This window comes from Lycorma delicatula, chromosome 4 (genome assembly GCF_047948215.1).
Source record: "Lycorma delicatula isolate Av1 chromosome 4, ASM4794821v1, whole genome shotgun sequence".
Classification (NCBI taxonomy): Eukaryota; Metazoa; Arthropoda; class Insecta; order Hemiptera; family Fulgoridae; genus Lycorma; species Lycorma delicatula.
Genome location: NC_134458.1, coordinates 39,705,014 through 39,731,247, shown reverse-complemented (window position 1 = coordinate 39,731,247; position 26,234 = coordinate 39,705,014). Strand labels below are relative to the sequence as shown.

General features: G+C 27.8%; 1 protein-coding gene across 1 annotated transcript in view; it reads left to right on the top strand.

The window, feature by feature from the left end:
- Window positions 1-26,234, top strand: part of LOC142323302 (protein son of sevenless-like) — a 177,823-nt gene that overhangs the window by 49,852 nt on the left and 101,737 nt on the right. The window contains exons 5-6 of the mRNA XM_075362767.1: window positions 19,049-19,162; window positions 25,944-26,054. Coding sequence (XP_075218882.1) covers window positions 19,049-19,162; window positions 25,944-26,054 — 225 coding nt within the window. The remainder of the gene's footprint in view (window positions 1-19,048; window positions 19,163-25,943; window positions 26,055-26,234) is intronic.

Here is a 26,234-nt window from a genome sequence, read left to right as displayed (position 1 = left end):
GCTTTATAAGCACCTCAGATTTTACATATTCTAAGTTATTGTACAAGTTATTTCAAAGTATGTGTAATTTTGTTTTTTATAAATACAATTTTTAATTAATTGCATTTTATAAGATAGTATACACACTTATTTTTTTATGTATTTTAATACACATTGGGAATTCTGTTGAATGGACTTTCATCATTGCATTGAAAATCTCCCGCAGTAAGGGGTAACCTATTGTTTGATGTTCACTAACTTAAGAAATACTTTTGAAATTCTTGTTATTAATATTATTCAGTCATATTTAGAGAGAGAGTAAGGTGTGAGTGTGTGCATGTGTGTGTACACACGTGCGCATTTATTTATAGTGTCCAATGTGATTGATTAATTAAAATATTAAAAAAAATTGTTTACTCTATATTTCATATTCTTGTAAATATCCGCTTGAGTTGAGGCGATGCTACATAATGAATTGTTTTACAAAAAAAAGGGGGGGGAAGTACATCAATTTACTGCTTTATCTGCCCCAGTCTTTCATATAACACAACACATCTAACTCATCTAAGGTGCAAGTAGTACTATTCAGTTTCTTCTCTGAGCATAATGATGTTCATTGTACCAGTTCATATGCTCCAACACAGTGAAAGTGTAATTTGTAAGACTTGATTGTGCTGTATTTTGGTGGCTCTGGTATATTGATATGTAACTGTATATTTAAGAAGGAAAACTGTTTTCTTTCCTCATTTTCCCTAGTAAGCTTTACATTGGATTCAGGTTATTCTGAAGAAGAGTTTTGCTATTTTTGGGAGCAACTTGTGACTCATCTCAGGTTACCCACAGCCATTACAATTATGGCATCTTATGTAAGTTTATGGGAAGTAGGCTAGAATTTCGGTAAATGGTTTATTACATTTAGGTCATCCATTAACCTCAGGTTGGCATGGTAATGTCTGCCTTTCATTCAGAAGGTAGTCCTTCTGAATGAATTTTAATCCTACTTAACCTTATATTTTTCACACCCTATAAATTTCTAAATCATATTCTCATCCTCAAGTTTTATGCATACACAGTGATTTGATAATCCTTAAACAAAGTAATTTTTTCTATAAATAATTAATATTTTGCTATAAATTAAAACAAAAATAAAAAATGTTGACTAATAAGAAATATGCGGTCCAGATAAGGTTATATCAAATCTGTGACCTTCAAACCTTTTATATACAAAACAATTTTTAGGATCATTATTCAGAGGTGTATTTATTTTATTATTACAGTCTTGTGGCATGCATTAACATCTATTGTCTTAAGTGTCAGGACAGATCTTCATTAACTGTTTTTTTTTCTCTGGAGGCCAGTTTATATACTTTCAAGATCAAAGTTTGTTCAAAGAGTTTATAGCAGAAATTATTAGTTTAAAAAATGAGTTTTTTTGTAATATAAAATTTCATGTATTAGTTTTATTGTATGTTAATTTATAACATAAAATTGCTATTATAAACTGTATTTCTTATAGTTATAAAAACTCAGATCACAAATAAAAGAAAAAAAATAGGTGGTTGATATAAAGTTCATGCCAATTTTAAATAGATATACTATCTGTGTTTTATTTCTATATATAATCAATTTATTTACAAATGACAGTATATATATGTATATATATTTTTTTTAATTTTATTTAGATTAAATTTTGTATAGTCAGTTTTTTTTTTCTTTTTCCTCTATACGTTAAATAACTATATAATATAATATTTTTTCAGCCTCCGCAAAGTACAGAATTAGAGAACACTCTTACCTTTACTTTTTTATGTTCAAAACACTTTTGGGCCTAAGCCCATATTCAGTGATATTTTTTAATAATTCTTCATCTGTTTACATTTACACATTAAATTTTATCATTTTACTTTTATTTCTTAAAATTGTCATTAATAAAATTTAAAAGCATTTTAAAAATTCAGAACAAATATTTATTCAATCAAGAGAATGAAAAAGTATTGCAATACTATTATTTACTTATCCTTATTTATTTACTTTATCCTGATAAATTAATAGTTATTGCAATACTTTTTCATTCTCTTGACTGAACAAATATTTGTACTGAATTTTTTAAATGTTTTTAAAAAATATTTAAAAGTAAAAAGATAAAATTTAATGTGTAAATGTAAACAGATGAAGAATTATTAAAAAATATCACTGAAGATGGGCTTAGGCCCAAAAATGTTTTGAGCATTAAAGTAAAGGTAAGAGTGTTCTCTAAATCTGTACTTTGTGGAGGCTGAAGAAATATTATATTGTGTATATATTTTTTTATTTTTTTAAAAGCATTTATTATACACATTCAATTACTAATGTGCTAAACTGGAAAACAAAATTATGCACGAAAATTGTTTACAAAAATCTTATTTGAAATCCAAATCTATATCATTTTTGTAAATGATTCCTTGTTTCCCAGTTTATTCTGTTAACTTAGTAGTATAGTTATTTATTTGTGTTATAGCATCAGTTACTTTTTTGTGTATTATTTTTTTTTATGTTCCTTGATATTTGTATATTAATAATGTAAATAATTTCAGTACATACAAATTTATTTTTTACAGTTGAAGTGAATTGTGTGATAGCACAGGTTTTTTTTATCTTCAAAGTAAGCATTGACAGAATAATTTTGTGCATCTCAGGATTTTTAAAACTTATGTATTCTCTAATTTTTTTAACCTTCAAAGGTTCTTTTGTTAACGTTGTAATCTTGAAAGGGTTACTTTCAGTTAATGCTGATATCCTGTTTGCAAAATTGTTCTTATACAGTAACCTCTCACTACTCATGGGGAACATGTTATAGGTATCTATAGTGAATAGAAATACCTTGATTTTACAGAATAATAATGTTCATGTTTCTCAAAGATACATTAAAACAGTATAAATATGTTTTAGATATAATGTAATTAAACATGAATGTATTTTTACTTACAGTAATTTAATGATTTATACATAATTGTAATCATAAAATGTCTTCTTATTTCTTTCAGGTGTTATTAATGAACATTTTACAAACTACGATAACTACTTCTTTAATTTTTTTTTTTAATTTATGGATCACTACTACTTATATTCTGACATTAGGTTAACTTAACTGTTACTGATGACTTTGCTTTTAATTATTGGTAAATTCACTTTACATAATCCAGTTTATCTACTATCTGCTTCTCAAAAATAAGTAGTCTTTTACTTGTTTATCATTTTCTTAAAAGATTCCTATATTTGAGGTTATTGCTATTCAAGCTCTCATAAATTTCAATTTCTTTCCATGGATTGATCTATCGGAAACTTCATCAGATATATCTGTGATCATAATTCTTTTTTTACTATAACTGCAAAACTATTATAAATCGTCATCTCCTCACGCTGTTGTCTCCTCTCATTCTCTGTGTTTACTCTTCACTCTAGTGTATAGTAATAATTCTGTTATCATGAATTATTTAACAGTTGTTGTAATGATAAGATTTAGAAAAAGGAAAAAAACTGTAAACGTAATTTCAGTCACTTTTAATTTTGTTTAACAATGGCTGAAGAGTATGTATAACTGAAAACATGAATATCATTACTGTGAATAATGAGAGATTACTGTAATTAGTGTGTAATTTTTTTAATTTATTTCCATTTTATTATTAGTTTTGTATCTTGTAATACTTTTAATCATTATTTCAAGTGTTTTGATGAATATGATAAATGTATCTATGAAATCTTATGTCATGACTTAGTAGATCGCATTTCTAATTTTAAATTTAGCGCATGTGGTACAAAAATATTGTTACAGTTTTTTATATAATAACTAGATTTAGTAAAATTCATATAACATTTTTTTTAGTTTGTAAAATTTTAATTTTATTTTAATTTCCATCTTGTTTTTCACAAGCTAGCCTAATCTATAGCTACATAACAGTTCTAAAGAACTTAGAAAATTTCTGAGCTAAGAGCTTTCAGTATTTCTTTATGCTGAATTTATTGACCATTTCTTTTGCTATTTGATGCAGAACAGTTTTACATTTATATATCCAACTTCTGTGCGTATAGAAATCAATGTTTAAGGTTAACTTTAAAGCACATAAAATAATTTTAACTATATAAATTGTAGGGGGAAAAAATAAACATTTACAGTACTTACTCGATAATCTTACACAATGAACTGGTTCCTGTATATTTATTGTAATTAAACAATGTCAGATGATGTTTCCATATGTGCTGTTTGTATTAGCTTGTGACTTAACAGCCAAGGCTACTTAAAGAAAAAAATGGTATTAAAACATGCTTCCTAAACCAGGTACCACTGTATTATTTTTGGTGGCTAATGTTTGCCAGCATGTAGGTAAACTTTCTTTAAGAGTTCCAGGGTTTAATTAATTAGTAATTAGCATGCTACATCTTTTCATTTAATTCTAAACTGTTTCTGAGGTACAGAGTTTATTTTATTATCACTATTTAGAATAAACTTAGGCTTAATTTAATTATATAGATATTTATATTTAATGTTTTAAATAAATTATTTTTGAAAATAAAGATATTATGTATTATATTAAATTATTAAATTAGTGTTATTTGTGAAATTATTTTATTATACCATTATATTTTTGCTTAATTATTTTAAGGAAAAGTACCTAATACTTTTTTCAGATTTTGAAATTGATAAAAATTCAAAATAAAAATTGACTGAAGTTATAAAAAAAATAATAATTTGTTCAGCTGTTATTTTTCATGAACATATTCCCCAAAAGCTACATTACATTCTGTCTTTCTATAATATCAGAATTAAATGAAATATTCTAAATTTGACATAAGATTAGAAACTATGCATTTCTGATTTGTTTCTGCTGCATAATCAATAATTAGACTTAATTACAGTATAATTATCTCTCAACAATAAAGAAAAATTATCAGTCTGCTTTGAATTTGAATCAGGACAGTACCTCGACCATATATTCTTAAGATAATTAAACTCTTTTACCTGTTCTTTCATGATGTACAAACTTGCACAGATGAGCTCTCTGTCATCACTAAATGAATCTCAAAATCAATCTTGAATCTCCAAAATTCTGTAGTCAACATCAAGGTTATTGTTATGTGATTTAGATTCTTCTTGTTCATTGTGAATTCGCTCGTTTACAACTTCTAAATTAACTAAAACAGTTTTAATTGTTAGTAAAACATAAGTCAAACCACCATTGTACACTATCTGCAAACAGTTATGCTAAGTAAGTTTATGGCTGACTGTAAGTTGAAAAATTGTTACTACTATCAGATGAACTATGTATAATTATATCTCACAGATCACATTTAATGCATTCTTCAGAAGTATCGTAAAACACAAAACAATTAGTGATGAAGTGTTAGGTGTATTTGAAATATATATTATGTTACATTACCAAAAAATCATACTGGATATTTTTAAATTAGTGTTGAAGAATTTGTGTGTGTATATAACATATTAATAATTTTTTTAATGATTTAATGCAAACCTCTGTGGTAGTGGCTCTCTCATACTGAGTGTTCTGGGTTCAAATCCACTCAGGCTTGGCACTTTTCACATACTAAGATGTTTTATTTTCATCCACTATAAAAAGAAGGCAGTTATAATTTGATATGACTACAACATTAAAAAAACATCAGTTTTACAATATCAAAGAATTATTGCAAGAAGAATTTTCTTTAAAACTAATATATTACATAAAAATAAGTAAATAAAAAAGTAGAATGAACTTTATTCCATTTCATCTGCACTATGCTGGATTGTTGATTATTGAAAATGGTAGGGTATTTTTACTTCAGTACCATTTACTTTTTGTTTGAGATTATTTCTGAAAGTCCTGTCTTATTAGCAATTTTAATAATTTACTGAAAACAGTATAAACAAACTCCACTTTCTCTGGTGATAAATCTATATAACATAAAAATCTATGAGAATGTGCATATGTGAAATATTGAATCTGCTGTTTATAGAGTTGTGAACAGGTGAAGTATCTTCTGAGAAGTAGTGAAATTTAAATTGTTTTAATTAGCCCATAGCAATCCTCAGAATAGTTTTTCAAACCTGCTTGTGGCTCTATGATATTGATAGAGTTAAATGTTTGTGAGATCGATAAATGGTGTTAAAGGTAAATTTATCCAAATCTTCTAAGTAAGCCCCGCAATAACCTGCCCATTATTAATAATCCCCTTCAGAGATTTTACTATATTAATAATTATTTTAAAACAGTAAGCTGTGTATAAAAATTTGATCACACTTCAGTATTAAGCATTTTTAATAGTTCATTTTTTATGAATTATCTACTACTGCAATAAAATAATTTGTTAGATAAAATTAAAATGTATCTACAGCTGTCAATTTTTTTTATATTAACTCATTTTTTAATGATTCTATTTTAGTGAAAGTACAAACTTACCTATCTGAAAACATACTTTTTGTGTACTTTTCCTATGTAAAAACTTATTTTTCATCAGTTCTGCACCACCCACTATTGTAATATACAATACTTAGTAATAAACTCTAGGATGATTTAGCTCCATATGTCAAGTCTCTTGAGTTTTGTTTTTGTTTCTTAAATTAATTGCAGTTTCGGTCTAAATGTGCCTATTTTAATTTTTTCCTTGTTGAAAATAGAATAAATTTGTATTCTTATTTTTGAAAAGTTTGTCATAATTCATAAATTTTTTGTTACTCAGAAATATGTTCTTTCTGATTATAAATCTAAAAAAAGTGGCAGTAACTCACAAAAAAATATGCTACACTTAAATTTTAATTATGCTTGTGTTTGTTGGTAAAATATGCTGATTTTATGGATATAATTATTTTAGATTAAAGTGATAGGTATATTGTTAAAAATTTAAAGAAGTGTTGACATGTACATTACAGAACAATTTTCAAAATTATATAATTGGTCATAATCTTCAGTTTATTTAAGATTTTTTTTGCTAATAATTTTCTTAAACACCATATTTCAACTCTTATCATTGATTTTTTTTTTAAGACAATCACCATAAAAACAAATTTTCTTTTCATCGTCAACAGTTAACATTGTTTTTTTGCTAATATTATTGTGTCGAGTTAAAACTTTTCTATTACTCTGAACCATAATTATGTGTTTTCATGTATAAATTAGTTCAGTTAATAATTTACACATATGGATTGATATGAACTAATGAACTTGAGTCAGAGTAAATTTTTCATTGAAAAATATACAAAAGAATTGAATAACAGTAAATACTCAGCAAACAAAATATATGATAATTATGTTAGTTTAAAATATATGTAATTCAGAAAATTAATTATCAATGTAACATCATAAATTACAACAATAGTTTATGAAGCCAGTGTACTGTTACATGAAAAAGATTTTATAAGGAATAGGAGGCCTGGATTTATTTTGCAGGTGATTTGTGAAGTTTTGCAACCTTCAGACACAAAACAAGAGTTGACAAAACCAAGCTAGCAGAGCCTTGCTAATTTTTACTTACTAAAATGCATGTGCAGGCTGCAGTACCAAAAATTAAAAATACCGGGAAGATAACTCATTAGTTTATACTCTAGTATCTGGCATTTGTGAGCTAGTTAGTGGAACATTTGATTTACCCGATTCTGAGTTCTTAACCCATTGTATCAACTACTCACTAGCATTTATTGTGTATTATAAACTAGTATACATTATAAAAAACAGTGACTTCCCATCAGCAGACTAAAACTATTTGGAACCTAAAATTATTGTGATCCTATCAAAAAATTGCAAATATAAAAAATTGTATACAAAATAATTTTAACCGTGTAGAGCCTTGGCTTGGTCATATCATCTCAATTTTTAAATTTATCTGACATTTACACTTCTGTAATGATGTGCTTCACACAGCTACATTGGCCATAGTGTGCTCCAGCCCTAATCCCTTGAAGCACTCCATTTGGTCAGTTGTCCCAACATCCTCCCCTTCCATTATGCATTATCTCCTTTTCAGTACAATGGGTTTACGTCACTCAGCACATTGGCTTCATAAGTCTTGGCATGCTGACACAGTTTGTTAGCTAATGGGGTGAAAATTCTGCTTATTCACTAATTCAAGGACTGTTTCCAATTCAAAGGTTTTGCAAAACACTTAAAATAGTGGCTTTGATACCGTTCACCTAAAGTTCATTATTCTACTCCTGCGATCAATCAACTGGCCTGTGGTACTTGATAGGTTAAATTTGATTGTTATTATAGTCTAAAGTTTCCCTCTAAGTCTGAATATTATAATGTAAGTAATTTCATCTGTCAATCTTATATCCTATTTATAAACTCTGTTGTTACCATCTTTCATGGATGGGGAAAATCCATATTTTCTGACCTCAAAAAGTATTATTGACAGTTTAATCGTCTTCATTCCTCCAGCAGAATCCTAAAATATTACTATTTTAGGCAGTATGCTGTCATTCAACATGTTGTTTTGAATGTTCTTTTGAGTTATGTGCTAACCAATTAACAGAATACGTCCAATTTCCTCCTTGTATTATTATTGTATCATCCATCTTTCTTTCTGCAACCTTTCATAGAACAAAAGGGATCTCATTCTGGCTGCTTTTATATTACTTAATTTTCCTCGTTTTGTCCATAAATGGTATAGATGACCATCACCTTAGAGAATTTCAGACATTTAGTTTTCCTGCACAAAGTGTGATACCGTGGATTATTTTAAATTAACTTATCTTAAAATTGTTTTCTTAGTCATTTATGTAGCACATTAGTAAGGTCTATGCACATAAGGTAGAGTATTTAAAATGTGATACTTGCTCTGTAATGGTACTTGTTAACCCCGCTAGATATTTTTCAGATAGCTCTCAAACTTTTATTTTAAAAAAAATGTATAATGGTTAGGATTTGCGGAGATGCAAACCATGAAAGGATCTCTGGAAATAATTTTCCAGAGATTATAATTGTATACGCTTATCATCAGTACATAAAATTGTTTATCACTTACTTCTCGATTAATATTAATTCTTGCATTAATTTTCTATTTCCAATACCTTCACGGGTCAGAGATATAAATATTAGACAAGAAAGTTGAAAGCTGGGCGATCTTTCTCAAACCAGTGTTAGTACTGGTGAGCTAGATCTTCTGTAAAATTTTGATTACTGTCATCAGATGTTCTGAGTATTCTCTTTTTAATATTTTTCAAAATTTCTCTATAATTAATTACTTAGTCATACGTTTTATACGGTCAGTGAATGCCATGTGAGTCTCTTAGGGAAATAAAATACTTTTCTTTAATGAAATATTAAGTAGCTCTAACCCGTACCGTAAAATTTCATATCAAAATCTGCCAGAAAAACTTTTTTATGTCTGTGTATATTTTATTTCACTTTCAATTATTATTTGAAGAGATTTTTAATCAAGCATTTGTTCTTTGTATTGTACATTAAGAACGTTCATTAAATTTTAATCCATTTAATTTTTTTTTTTATAATGTTTGCTATATAATGTTATTAAAACAAATTTTTGTGCCACCTAGTGTATAAAATTTATTTTTTTATTTAATTATTTCTTTATATAATGTAATCCAATGTTGATGAGTTATGCTTAATTTTTTTAAAAATTAAGTATTTATTCTTTTGAGTAGTGGTATCATTGACTCACTATTTTTGTTGAGTTAAATTTTTTTTCCTTTGTTACATTTATTGCTTTGCATTTGCTTTTTTTCATGCGTCTTGGTAATTGGCATAGGTGGTATGTAAACGATAGAATCATTCTTTAATTTATAATATGTGCTAGAGAACAGTCAGAAAAATTAAATATGTCAAGGGTAAAGTATTATTTTATGATACTCCAAAATAGTTTAATCGCAATACTTTTTTTCTTAATTATAATTTTTTAATAAAATGTTTTTAGGCGTTTGGTTATTGATGTCTAAAATAAAGTATTTACAAATGAAACTCATTTCTTGAGAGGTCAAAAAATAAATAAATTGAAGATAGCAACCATGTTATTAAAGCACTGTATGAGTTGAAGAATGAAAGTAGTTATTTCAAAATTGAATATTATTCATATATTCAATATATCATTATGATCTTTTTTTTTACAATCTGAAAAATTGATAAAAGTACATTTTTTTATGGTTTGTGCGTCAGTGCTAATTGTGAGTAAAGGGTACTTCATCTTTTAAAGAACTTATAGCAGCACGTATGTGCCTTAGGTTTGTTTGGTAATGACTATGATTGAATTTTTCTTCCTTCATCTTCGAACATTTTTTTGACCCCCCAGTGAAGGTGTTTTTTTTTTATCATTATCCAATAACTCATATTTATATTGTATCTATCAACATCCTTTGAATATCGATGATTATTGCTATCAGGACTCGATGTGTATTAATTAATGGCATCTAAAATGTCTTCATGTTGATGTATTTTTGCCAAATAAAAATTGTTCAATGTCCCAGAACGGTCTGGATCAGATGAAGTTCTTGACCGATAAAAATCCGGATTAAAGATTTTTTTTGGATTTATAATTATGAAATCATTATAGATTTCTGCCAACATTACTTCTATATAAATGGTTTGTTTCTTGGCTTACAAATTGTATAATTAGTAGTCTACATATTTTATTTGTATTCTTTTCGATGTAACATTAATGTTGTTAAATATTGTTAATTTTTCTGACTATATATTTTATGAATGAATGGCTGGTTCCTTTATAACCTTTCCTTTTACTTTAGTGAAACTTTTTTTAAAATTTTTGTTGGCTTCTTGAAAGCATTTCAGTAATGCTGCTTCATTTATTTTGCTATGTTTTTTTTTTGTTTTATTTCAGTTTGCTATTTTATATTTTTTATCTGAAAATGTAACATAAAAGAACTTTGCATTTTTTTTAATAATTCATTATTTTATTTATACATAGTGACTTACCTCTTTATTTCTCTTTTAGAAAAATAAGTATATTTTTTAACTTTCTTTAATTTATTTGGGTACATTATTCTGTTTTGTATATTTTTGTGGTGATGTAATATGTTATAGATACAACATTTATTAAATATTGCAGCATGTCTTTCTATGTTCACTAAACAGGAGCTTGTTTTTTTAAATTGGTATTTTATAGTGGTTATTTTAATTAATATTATGTTTTTAACAACTGTGCTGTATATTTTTTTTCCATTTTATAACTACGAGCTGTACATTGTTCATGTTTGATTTCTACTCAAAAATTGTTTTTTCCCAATTTAATATGATATTTAACCTTTTATACAGCAAGTATTGTCTTGAATAAAATAACTAACATTTAATGTCGAGGTAGATTTATCTTGATAGTTAGATTGTTTTAATTATGTTCATCAGTCACAATGAATGTTTAGGAATGTTCTTAGTTTGGTTTTTTACAATTTACTTGAAAATTCTAAATGTGATTTTTTTACTTGAAAGTACGAATAGAAATACTTTTGAGCAGAATAGTTAACTTTTTTCTGTTTACTTGGGCTAAAATTAAATATCTGTATTACCATAAGACACATCCACTGATGAATGTAGAATTTAAAGTGTGGTTTATATATAAGCTGGATCAGAAAGAGTTCATTCTAGGTGGCAAGATTACTTCCACTGTAATTATATAAAATTTTACATTTTTGTTATAAAGTTTTACAATTTTTGTCAAGTGCAGTTTAGCATTAATAAGTTTACAAAAATGCATTGTACAGTTATTTTAAGAAACTGATGTTGATGCTTATGCGTGGGAATATAATACTCTACTTGTTTGGTTAAACAACTGTTATTATCACAATAAAAATAATTTAAGATATTTTATTTGGTTCAAAAAAATGTATAGTTGCTGTAATGTAGACATTAATGTAACTATGCAAACATCCTTGTGACTTCTTTGTATGTTATATCATACTAATGGCAAGTGCTATGCCTCAACATGTTTGCTCGCAGGGCCTCGTTTTATTTGGGCTTAGTAGGATGATAATCCTGTTTGGGAGTTGCATAAAATTTGCTAGTGGTTTAATTAAGTACCTGTCGTATAAACCCAGGCTCCTACTTTTAAAATCTATATCTTTGTTTTTACAAATGTATAGTGTGTTCATATTATATTTAAATAAGTTGAAATTGTGGTTTTTATGTGTTGCAAGTAAGATTTGCATATTGTTGTTGTTCCTTTTGAATATATATATATATATAAATAAGAATATGTATATTTTTTATGAAGCAATTTGTAAAAGTTGTGCTCAAAAACTACATCAAATGAACTAGACATACATTTAACCACAAATACAAAAACTGTGTATGTGCACTACACACAATGGAATCAACCTTTGCAAATCACCATATATTAAATAGACATACATTCGAATGCATTGGCTGTGTTACGAAAATTTTATATGTAACATATAAAAACTAAGATATCAACACATTTGAATGGTATGGAATTTATAAACACACTAAATTTGATAAAAACGTATTCCTATTAAACAAGCAGACACTATATTGATATTATTAGTTACATATGAAAGGAGTTTCTTAATCTAAGATCAGTGCCATCAACAGCACTATGAGAAACCTCACTAAAGGAAGTGCTGATAATTAACTCCGAAAGGTCCTTTGGAAAAACAAGTTCCATTCTATTTAATTTTTAATAATTTTATAGTGTTATCAAGTTTCATCATATTATTGAATGAAAAAATTTTACTTAAATGAAATAATTTTTTTTTTAATAAATTAATTCCTTTTCTTGTTTCCTTCTCAGCTAGGTAGTACGGGTAATGGATAAAACTGCTGATTGATACATATTGATCTATACAATCTTATTTTTCAATCAAAATTTTTATTCATATTAAAAACGTAGGATTAAGTCCAAATTTTATTTATTTATTGTGGTAAATTTAATTAGAATGAGATTAGGAACTTAAATGATGAAATGTATCCTTTAGATGAACACGGACAAATTTTCAGTCATACTCCCTTTGCAACTGCTCCTAAGAATTCTCCTTTTGTTTATATTTTTATACCATCAAATACAAATTTTTGGTAAATCTTATTTAGTTTTGGTATACTGGTTTTAGGAGATGCAATATTTTAATGATGTGTTTTTGTGTGAATGTTTTATTTATTTTAAAAATCAGTGAAGTGAAATAAATGATAAAAACTTGTTCACTTAGTGAGAACTTGATGTTGGTGGCAATCACTTCTTTCAGCTGAAATGAATAGTAGCTGTATTAAAACACATTATGTCTTTTACACATTTTGCATCTCATATTTCTCATTTCAATGGTCAAGAGAATTGACTCATCTTATTTCTATAACCACATAAATAGTTTTAATTTTCACTATATTATTTAATAGCATTTTCTTAATTATATTATTTTGATATTTTTAACTGCTGTGACCCTGGTGGTCTTTCTAAAATTTAGGAGCCTGAGGAAACTTAACCATAAATGTCTTGCAATAAAATGAACTCATAATGGCTATTTTGTTGTTACATATCTCATCAATTTGTTTTAAAATAATAATAATAATTGCACATTTTTAAATAGTTTATTATTTATTAAATTTAATTGTTTTTTTTAATCACCAACTGTTATTTTTGTTAAGATTTTTAATACTATAGTGTAATATTTGTTGTTCATAATGAGTTTATTTCAATATGTACATTTTAGCTTCCCATTATTTACTTTACATTTGTGTTTGCTTACGTGTGTAAGAATTTGTTACAGTTAGCTTTTTTATTTAATTTTTGGCTGTCAGTTACATTTGTCACCAGAAAAAATCATCTAAAAATAATTTTTGTCATTTAATGTTCTATGTCTCCCAGGAGAACATTTATGTTCTAAATTGTATATACTGTTTGGTATAAACAATTTATTTAAATTATTAATTCAGAAGAGTATATTTATATAAAACTATCAGACAAAAAGCTTTTAGAGTGCAGTAGTCCTAAGAAGAGAAAAATTTAGAAAAAGATGATTATGTTCAATATTATTACAGTTAAAACTTACCAATTAATAAAATTTTATTCTGGGAATAATTTTGAAATATTAAGAAATCTTGATTTACAATTAAAATCTTGATTTAAAATCATACGTATAATAAACCTACCTTAATTACACTGGTCAATAAAATTAAATTTTTTTTTTGTTAAATGAGAATGAATGACTGATTCTTATGATACTTTTTATCCTGATTTCATAAATGTTAATAAATTTTCTCTATCGGACTCAGTTTTTTTGTAATTGAAATTTCTCTTGAAACAAAAAATGTTTGGTGAACGTAATATGACAATACAACACATGCATTTTGTACTCATCTAAAATCTATTTCTTCTGGATTTTCTGCTGTAATTTGCTGTAGGTAGATCTATCTTTAGATTCCAACAGTAGTCAGCTAACATTTTTGGGTTCCATTTTCCCTGGTATCATGTTTCCATTGTAAATATCTCCTGGTGAAAGTGTTCCCATGTTTATCACTGATAGCGCTGAGATTGTTAGGGAAAAAATCCAGATGTGAATGTAAGAAATGGATTTTTGCATGTTACACCCAAGCTCTTTGTAGTTTTGAAGGAGTTCACCCACAAGTTCTCTGTAGTTACTGGCCTTATGGTTTCAAAGGAGGTTGTTTACGATTTGAAATGATTTCCATGCAGCAACCTCCAAGTCATTCAAACATTCTTCAAATGCCAGATCACTCATTAGTTTTCTTATTTGTGGTCCAACAAATATACCTTCCTTTATTTTAGCATCGCTTATATTAGGGAATTTGTTTTTTTAGAAACTAAAACACTGCACCATTACCATCCATTGCTTTATCAAAATTTTCGAATAATGTTAGCTTAATGTGTAGTGGTGAAAATTAAAATTTTTCTGGTTTTACTAATGCCTGGTAAATAACATTCTTTTCTCCTACAATCAGTGCCTCTCTCTTTGGCCACTGCACTTTTATGTAATGGTTTTTCCTACCCTTGCTGTCCCACTTGTACAAAAAGCAACAGAACTTAGTGTATCCAAGTTGCAGTCCAAGTAAAAGTGCTGTTACTTTCAGATCTCCACAAATGTGCCATAAATATTTCTCATACTGAATCCTGCTCAGTACAAGTTATATATTTTCATAAGACTCCATGTGAACAGCATATGGTATTGATGGGTATTTATTTTCAATGTAAAGTTGAACAGCTTTCAAATTAAGCTTTGATGAGTCAATGAAAAGTTGCCATTCATCAGGATGGTGCATATGTCACAAAGCTTCCAGTAAAGAGTCCACATTATTACAGTATTCTAAGTTTTCATACTGAGAGAAGAAATGTTCAAATTCTTACTGTCTCTCGTGGAAAGCACTTGTTTTAGTGTTTGGTTGTAAAAGATGCCATCCTTTCAGTCTTGATGCCAGTATTTCTGCTTGATTCTTTGATAAATTTAGATCACAAATCAGATCATTTAATTAAAACTGATTAATTAAATAGGGTTCAGTATATCTTTTATAAAAAGTGTGGATCTCTTTCTTTATTGCCTGATAAGTCAGCACAAGATTTTACATTTTCATCTTCATCTAAGTACCATGTTTCTGGTGGTACTGGAATTGGAAGCTCTTGGCTATGTAATACTGGCTGTATGGCAGAGGGATATCAGGGTGTTTAACAGTACATCTAGTTTTAGCTGTTATCCCAGATATCTTTATTACACAAAAATAACAGTCTATGGTGTGATCCTTTGGTTCTTTCCAAACCATTGAAATTGCAAATGGCATGAGACAAGATCCATTTAGCCAACCAGTCAACGATGTTATATAAGAAGCACAGCAAATATGAGGAGCCCAAGATTTGTCCTGATCACCTAATTTTCATCCAAAATACAGTTCATATGACGTTTTTATCAGTGGAGTTATATTTCTTTTCTGAGACTTCAACGTTACCTCACCACAGATGTAGCAGAAATTGTTTGGGTAGTTAATGCAACTATGAGGCATTCTTAATATATTACAATAATTATAGTGTTTAAAAACATTTATAAACACACTAATTTAATAAACATATACTCACTTTACTGAACAATATACAACCGCATATATGAAAGCCAGCTACAAAACTGACTGTTCCACACACGAGAACTCACACTTGAATGAGAGTTAAAAATATTTCTCTAGTCTGCACTACAGTTTATTAGTAAATATAATAACAGAAATAACTAATGAGTGGATGATATGTTTATAGTAAGATGAAAATAGGAAGAATGAGTCACATTCTTGTTCTTTTTAATTATTGTGTAAATAATAAACATGATGACTAATGTCTAACAAATCAATGTGACAACAATTAAGGGACTGTAATAAATAAACAAAATCTATTTAGTTGATAAATAATATAACGAAATACATTCACAAAATGCTATGCTTACGGAGTTCAAGTGTGATACTACCAGAAAATAAGAATAGTAGTTACAAAAAACTAAGCCTGATAGAACAGTTCTGATTTCACATTTGAAATCAGCATGAAAAGTACTATAAGAATCAGTTATTCACTCTCATTTAATAAAATCATTGTTGATCAGTTTTATTAAATATCCAGTCTCTAGAATTATTAGGGCTGGTCTCCATGCAGAATGGTAGCAGCTTGGCCTTTCCGGGGTTCCTGGGTTTGAATCCCGGCCAGGTATGGTATTTTTCATATAAAATTTCACTTCCATATTCCCATGTACAAGCTTTCAAAGCTTCTGTGGTGAATTAATTCATCAACCAAAATAAAAGAAATAAAAAAGTAAATGGTCCAGATAGTTTATTAGACTACTATCAACTTTTAGATCTTGAAATTATACATTAAATCCAGTTCTTAAATATTTAAACTTATGAGGTAAATTTCATGTTTGGCTGTGCCGCCTCGCCCTCATACCCTCCATTTAGTGCTGTGTATGGTTGACTACAATTTTGGCAGGCAAGAGTATACAAATGATTGTTCTCCATGTGATAAAGTCTAATAGAAATCAAACTAGATCAATGTATAGCTGATGTTAATTTAAAACTTTTTTGTATAAATCTTTTATAATAATATTTCATGATGTGGCCAATTGAATTCTAATATTTTGAGCCTCATTTATTGTAGTCTTTCTTTTGTGCACAACTTTATTTTTTTGAATGAATAACTGTAAGCAGTACTCTGTAAAAATATAGTTGCAAGTTGTGATTAATTTGAAGAAAACTTCTAGAAATGACAGAAAATCACTGTATAAAAATATCAGCATATCATAATAATACGTATTATCATATAAAAATCACCCCATTTTTCTGCCTATTCTTTAATAGTGCAGTTTCAGTGTTCATAACTTGATTACATAAAAATAGGTGTTTTAAGTACATTCCAGGAAAGAATTTCATCTGTTGTTTGTAAATAGATTTTCTGATGTTAATTTTCAATACAATAGTGATATTAGAAAAATTGCCTGCTGCAAGTAAAGGTAGGACATTTTTTTTTGTACAAAAACATATGCTTTAACAGCTGTATTTAAAGTTTGTACGTAGTTTAATAATTTGAATTACCATGATAGAAAAAAGGTTGTAAAAAGTGAAGAATTTTCATTTAGGTTGCTATTATCCTGGCTGCTTGTTAGAATAGTCATATTTCACACTATAAGCATAGAATAATACAGCACAGACCGTGAACTCATCTGTTCTGTGAAGCAGATTTCTTATTTTTATTAGAAATTTTATGCACCTCTTTATGGAGAGCTAAAATAACCAATTTTTTTAATTTCTGTCATATTGGTGCAAATGTGTAGACAATTTTTTGAACAGTTACAACAGAACTGTTTTAAAATATACTTAGAGAAGTTTTTTTTTATATAATTTCTTAATGAAGTTATGGAGTATTAGATTACACTGTCAGGAATAAACAGGTTACTTTCTATGCATAATTTTCTTCAAATTAATTCCAACTAAAAAAAAATTACAAGTTTTAAGTATGTGTGAAACTCAGTTTTTTTTCTAGCGATTGGTTCATGAAATATATTTTATCAAAAAATGTCTTTTTCTTTTATGTTAATGTGTTAAAATGAACTGTTAGTATGATTCAGTTTGTAAGATTTTACTGCACTTTTTTTTTTTACATTTTATGTTAAAATGTGTTTATTCTGAACTTCACCCATCCTATAGCAGTAGTAGTATTAAAATTAGAATAGGAGTGACAGATGATGAATAAATGTGTAGTGCTTTGCGTAGCTGTAAACCAACAGCAATCTTTTAATCCTTAAACAGTAGCTTTAGTAATACGTAATGGTTACAGAGATGATTATGCTATTATGAAAATGCAAGTTTGAGACGTGTTGCTGCAGAGTTAATTTATTTGACTGTACTATATCGTGTAATTTATTTTTTAATATTATTTGTTTTTGATAAAGTAGAGAATGTATGTTTAACTTAAACTTTCAGAATATATGCTTTTAATATCCTTCAGATTCTGTTCATTATTGTTTACATGATGTTAATTGTATTCACAATGAATATATTTTTGTAATTAACAGATGTAGTATTAAACTGATATGTTATAATAGACTGCAGAAACATTATCGTTTTTTTTTTTATTATTGCAAATGTCAATACTGTTGTAATTAAATAATACTTCTGCTGTAATTTTCAACATTTTGTTATAACATTCCATTTCATACTATAATCTTTATTGTTCTGGATATTTTAATTTCCATATTTCTCTACTATTAATCAAAATGTGTTCCAAACATAATAGTTTAGATAATTAAAATTAATATAAAATAATCTTTTACGATAAATTTCTTTATTTTTTATTCATTTATCTGCCGAATTCCTCTTCTTTCAATTTTTTATAAGGATATTAACTACTCTGGTTTAGTAGTACCTATTTATTTAGATAAAGGTAAAAACATAAGAAATTTTCAAGTATTTTTTTAGCTTAAAGAATTTTGGAATTTTATTTAATTCAAATTATTGAAATTCAATTTTATGTTATGTTTTCCTAAAATGAATTTCTTTTTGTTGTAATTTTATAAAATTACTTATTTTAAGTACTTAGAACTACAGTTTGAATTTTGATTGAAGTCTGTTTTTCCAAATGTATTGTTTAGGTGCTGATGGACATGTTTTATCAAGATGACGACTCTCTTGGAGGTGGTATTCCATTATCTCAACCAGACCCTGTTGTATCCCGTCCAACCAGAACTTCTTTAACTTATGAAGAGGTATGATTAAATTTAATTTTTATATTTTAACATTTATAACTGCTGCTTCTTAAAGAGGTGCTCTCACCACGCTGGTGGTTCTTTACTATCTTGAAATTAACCAAAGTTGATTTCTCTGCATGTTTTCTAACCCCAAATTTTCATTAAAAGATTAACAAATACTCTATATTAAAGTTCAGTATCTTTTTTGAAAAATTTTTCAAAAATTATATGCGAACTGTAATTACAATTTTCTGTGAATTATGTGTTTCATAGCTTTAAATACTATTAATGTTATTTAATATAAATTATATACTGAATTATTTAGCATAACTTACTGTAAGGTAAAAACTACCTGAATGACTTTGATATTTTGCATTAAAATAAATATCAGAACAAATAGTTGATTTTGTGAGGAGTTATCAAAGGTATGGTTGTATTACGTGGAAAATGCCAACTCAGGATATCATAATGACATAATTACTTATTTAAAAATACAAACTTATTCATCAAAAATAAATTTACCCTTTGAGATATTGTTTATTGTTTTATTGTCCATGTTTCATTACTATAAAGCTCCATGCTCCGCACAATTATTTTAAAGAACATTTTACTTTTCTTAGTTCCATATTTAATTTTAAGATTAGAATTTTTGCAGGAAAGTTGTGGAAGTCAGTTTTGTCCTTCTTTTATCATTTTTTATAATTATTTTCTCTATTTTTTTTGTTTCTTCCAAAAGAGTAAGGTCATCAGTAGTTATATACTTTATTTTTAGGATAATTACTGCACTGTTAAATTTGTTTTTTTAATTTCTGTATTACTTCTACATACAAAAAAAAATATATATATATATATATATATATATATATATATATATATATATATATTGCTGGAAAGTAATAGGAATAGACCGCATCCTTGAGGTACTTCCTTCTGATTTAGAGCTTGCCTTTTATCGTTTTCTATTCTTATACCTGCTAACTTATTTTTGTACAGATTGTATGTAACTATTCTTTTCCTGTACCTCAATAAAATATTATTAAAAATTTTAACATTTTTTCCATTTTCCATTTTTTAATGCCTTGTCCTGACCTGTAGATGCCATATAAGCATGTTTATTCGTAAGAGTGCCTTTTAAGATTAGTCTAAGTCAAATTGACTTAGACTAATCTTATTTGTACTCTGCTCTTTCTGAAACCAAACTGTTTCATCCAGTTCTTCCATCAACATTCTATTTGCTTCTAGTGGGTATATTCAAGGCATAAGCTGTTTGACTGACAGTGCAGTAGTTCTTGTACTTCCGTCCTCCTGCTTTCTTTTTTAAGATAACAGTTACACCTTTTTGTAACTGGTACCTCTTCAACTTCATAAACTCTTCAAATTAATCTATTTAGTCTATTCCATTCTACTTCTAAACAAGTCAGTAATTCTGATATATATTATCTATCCATACTGACTTATTTTTTTTTTAGAACTTAAGTCTGAAATAAGAACTCCACAAGCTCTTATCTCAAAACATAGCCTGCTCTAATATCATTGATTTCTTTTTCTTCCTCCAAAACTTCACCTGATAATTTTTCTTCTACTTGTATTCCCTCTATAAATTCCTTCTGCGTGTTAGTTCACATTTCTCTCTTTAATGATGATTCATCCGCACCTCTGATGCTAATACATGTTGGCTTCATTTCCTAGAGTTTTCTCTTATCTTTCTGCACTTTGCTACATCTTCACTAATTAATTTCTTTTGCCATTTCTGTTTTTTATCAATTTTGACCTTTAATTGCCTGTATAGTTTTGTGCCTTCAAAACATCTTTATACCTTGTACATTAATTATAATTTATTTTTTTAATACTTATTCCTTGATTTTCTATCAGTCATCTATACTGCCTCATATTCCCTATATGAAATTGATCTGTTCAATTTTATTTGCATCCATTTTTGCACTTAATTCCTAAGTTGGTCAGAAAGTGATCGTTATTTTTTCAAATTTTAACTTCATATTGTTTTCTTTTAGTCAGTATCCCATTTCTTCTTATTTAATGGTTTTTAATTAACAGTTTATCAGAACTAAATTAAATTGTGTGCAGAGCAGTGTCTGTTCCTCCTTCTGAGTACGTTTTATAGTTCATAATATGGTTTCTTAACTGTTATATGAGCTATCTGGTACATTCCTTTGTCTTCTGATCTTTTCCATTTGTATCTTCTTTCTGTTCTGATTTTTAAAAAAGTGCTCATAATCATTAATTTATGTTCAGTTCAAAATTCTGAAACCGTAGTTTCTCATTGATTTATTTGACCTAGCCTGTAATCTCCAGCTACAATCCCGTCTTTTCAAAACTTTTTAAAATTCCTAATAAGTTTAATGACATAATGTAAGACGATTTAAATGTTAACTTTCTAGACAAATCCAGTTTAGAGACAAATAAACTATTTAACTCTATTTGAGTTATCAGGACTAAACTATTTCTATCAACTGGCCAACTACTGTTGCAAAAACCTCTCACCTATATTGACAATACTTTTACCTTAACATATTTTTCAAGCATTTTGTGCAGATTACAATCATTTAGATCTCGACTAGCACATTTCAGTAGTATAATAGAAACATGTGACAAGATAAAAATAAATTTTATGATTTTGGAAGGGTGACTGACAAGGATTCAATAAGAAATTTGAGAACCTTGCTGTCAGAAATGAATTGGGAAAATAACTAAATTGGTTTGATGAAAAATTTAATAATTTCTGTAGTGTTTTTCAGAAGCTCTTCTTTTTAAATTTGCTTTTTGTAAAAAAGAAACAGTTTAAACATAAAAATCCCTTTTGGCACGCCGGAAGGCAGAGGTAGACTTCACTGGTGCTAAGTAGGGGATAAAAAAGATTTCCACCTTTAAGTTAAGAAAAACTTCAAATTTAAATGGTTGCATGTGAAAAAAGTTTCACATGTTTAGCATACAACAAGCCCCATCTTCTTGCAATTCCAGCAACAGTTTTGACAGTTTTGGTCATCCCTTGCCGCAAGGGTTGGTTATATCAAAAATTGTTACAGACAAAAGTTTTAGGTAATGTTTAGAGGACTGATGACCACTTTAAACCGATTTGATACTGTACCTATTAAGGGAGGTATGATTTTTTTGTCTTCGAAACCCTACTTTTTTCACCCCATGGGCCAATGGTTGATATCAAAGAACTTTACTTAGACAAGTTTTAGGCCCTTATCCAAAGAATAGTAGAAACTTAGACGAATTTGATATTTTATTTATAAGAAAATTACAACAATATTTTGTTTTTTTTAAAAAGCCCCCCCTTTTCCACCCCCATGGTCTGATTTAGCCAATTAACAAACTCGACCGAGGATTTTGGGTCATTATATTTTATGTATCAATTTGAAAGTGATTGGTGCAAAATTACGACAGTTGTCGTGTCTGCAAGAAAGTGAAATATATATAGATTGATATAAATGTTTATATAAACTTTTGAACAGACGGTGGTTTTGGAGTCTGGGGGTTGTGAAACGTGAAGATCTGTCAAAATTTTCTGGAAGTCGAATCATGGTACCCATTACAACAGATAGCTTTCTTATGAAATCTACCTAAAAGAAAAAATATTAATTTTTTAAGGAATTGTAATATATATCAGTATATTAAGGAATCTCCATGTAATTTCACATTTTAATTTGTCCAAAATTATTTTAAAGATTACAAAATAAGTTATGCAAAAATTATTTTTGATGCTAAAAGATTATATTGTGATAATTTAACATCTAAATTCAAATCATAAATTAAAAATATATGGGGAGTTATTAAAAGTGAAAGCAGATTTGGAAATAAAAATGTCACATAACTTCACCAAAAATACAAAAGGACTTAATTTCTTGATATCTTTTCCCTTATTCTTTGCAGAAAAGTTTTAAGAAATTTTTTTTTGGTATTTCAAACTATGTTTATTTCAAAGTCATTCACATCAAATGGTCTTGTTGATAGTATCTTTATTTCACATTAAGACCCAGAAAATGAAAATCTGTTTTATTAAATGTAAAAAGTAAACATTCACTGGGTATTGCTGAAATTCTTACAAATATTTTAAAAGAAATCATAGATGCTTCTATCAAACATAATCATATTATACTCCTGGAAATTTGATTAACAAATCATTTAACAATGGAGTATTTCCCAGCTGCCTTTGGACATAAATTGTTATTTTTGTAAGAAACTTTCTGTACTTAATTTTACAAAATTTCATTATTGGCTGTATTTTTTTTAAAGCTTTTGGGAAAATTGTAAAAATAGTTTTCAAATTTCTTGTAAAGGAAAATACGTTTTTAGGAACAAATTTTTACTGACAGCTATTTCTTAGTATTAAAAAAATATTAAAACTACCATGGGTAAAAAAATTGTTTCATTTTTTCTATCTCTGAAAATCATTCAATTTGGTTCTGCATGTCTTACTGATGTAAAAACTTAAGTAATTATGGTGTCAGAGGAACTGAGTACAATCAGTTCAAGTCACACCTTACTGATCGTAAGTAGATAGTTAAAATTTCATATTTTAATAAGAATACAAATGTAGGTCCTCACTTCAAGATATAATTTGTAGGGATGTGTCATGGGGAAGCATCCTCATTCATTCCCTTGCTTTTGTTATTTTATTGATCTGCCTCAAAATCTTGAACCATTCATTCTTACATCATTATAGATGATACCACTGCATCTATATCTGAAGGTAGGTATTTAAAAGAACTGGAAAATCCTAATCAACAGTTGAAACATTTTTTAATCAGATGGATTGTAACTAACTTGCTTTAAATATGGAAAAAACCATTCCATTGTGCTTTTCTGATAGATTAGTGTTGCTAATCGCATGGTCTATATTCCTATTAATAATAACAGTGGTAATATTGTTGTCTATAGTATGGAACATCTGGGTGTTTTATTAGATTGAAAATTCTTATGAGATGACTAAAAAGGATTTCAATTCAAACAAAATCAAACTGTACTATTTTGCTTTGAAGCATCTTAATAAAGCGTTAAGCTGTTATTAGACTTTTATTTTTGCTATGTATTTCCCATCTGAGATATAACACATCATTTCTTGCAGTTCCCTCAAGAAGTCAGAATGAGTTATCAAGATACCAAAATGGGCTGTCAAATCTTTTTTGGTGCCCATAAATATGGGTCATGTGGGTCTGTGTCATAAATTAGAAATTTTAACTTATCTTTCTTTTTATGAAAGTTCAACCATTGTGAAAGGTAGTCTGTAACATAATAGTCGCTTAATTCTTAGAGATTAAATTTATCCATCTCTGTCAAACTGATAAAACATAACAATATTGTAATGCAGTAATTTGGTGTCCAAGAAAAAGTCTAATTATTTTATCGCTGCCATTTTCAGTAAATTACTTACCCATTTAATTTCTTCTCACACATTTAATTAAAGTTAAAAGATTTTTTTTTTACAGAAACAATTTTTTTTGTTGATAAGTTTTTAAGTTTTAAAAAGTAATTTAAAAAACTACTGAAATAATTTTTATTAATGCCTTCTGAATTATTTTTTCACGATTACTTTATTTACAATCTTCATGTATCATACCAATAATTTATATATTATTTTTAGTTGTTAATTTGAGATTAAATCACTTATTTTTTTGCTTCATTATCAGTTGTGTACTTTGTGATCCTGCTCTATCAGTGCTCTAGCAAAGTTTCCCTTGATTTGTCCAACTGGTTGCTGGGCCAGTCCCCTTTTTTTTATCTCTAGTAGCACTGTACATTTCTAACATTGTGGTTTTTTTTTATAAATTATTGTATATACTGATCAGAATAAAATATTTATCTCCTCTTATGAAATTTCAGTCTTTTATTACTGTTATATTCTCAACTTTTACATATTTGAGTAGATCATCTATTTTTTTATATTTCTATCTCTTCACTTTGTGCTGAAGATGTTGGTTTATAAATTATTGTTGTAGATGTGGGTTTAGAATCTACTAAGACTAAAATAATTCTTTCACTTTGCTGCTTTTAATAAGAAATTATTTTTTCTTTCTTCTTATTCATTATTATTTCTTCCCTTGGATTTACATTTGCTAATGACATCCTCTTGAGCAACTCTGATCTAAAGAGTGATCTGGAGACTATTTTACTCTGTAATATTTTGTTTAAGATGACACCATCATATTAATAAAGAAAAAGAAAATCTCAAATGAGGAAAAACATTTACTTGAAAACGAAAGCTCTAGATTTCCATTGTTTTCAGTGGTGCATTACTTAATGCCTAAAATGTGTTATTATGCATTATATGTATTAATTATTATTATTTAGGCTATATCAGTGATCAATTAGTGGGCACCGATGATTAACTTCTGTACTATTTTTTTAGCTGGTTTCTCCAAAGATACCCACCCATTATGGTTGCAAGCACACCGCAGTTTTTCACTACTCAAAGGCAAGTAATTTTTTGTCTTAGGGACTGTTGGTAAAATTAGAAATAACCAGTATTCAACTGTAGTACATAGACTTATCAGCTTTGGCATTTTTTTAGGTGTATTATCCTACTTTCAGAAGTGTCCCACAACACATCTTCCCACTACCACTGCCTGTCCACAAGAACTTCTTTAGATTGCCCCGTATTTACTTATATCTATCCATCATATTAATGGTCTTTCCTCTATCTTAACCTGAGGACACACCTTGCCACCTAAACTATGGATTGGGAGTTAGGTTCCCAATCCATAGGTCAGTGACAATTCAGTTTACTTTTTAATTTTGAATATTTGTACTAAATAGAACTTTTTTACATTTTCAGGTTGTAAAAGACTTAATTCATGATGAAAAACAGCACTTGCGTGATCTCCATATGATAATCAAAGTATTTAGAGAAGAAATAGCAAAACTTTTACCTTCTGGCGATAGCAAGGTATTTACTCCTATTACACACACACACACACACACACGCACGCACACACACACACACACACACACACACATATATATATATATATATATATATATATATATACACATACACATACATATACATATATATATATTTATATTAATAAATAGTTACGATATTGCTTCCTAGCAACAAAGTGAA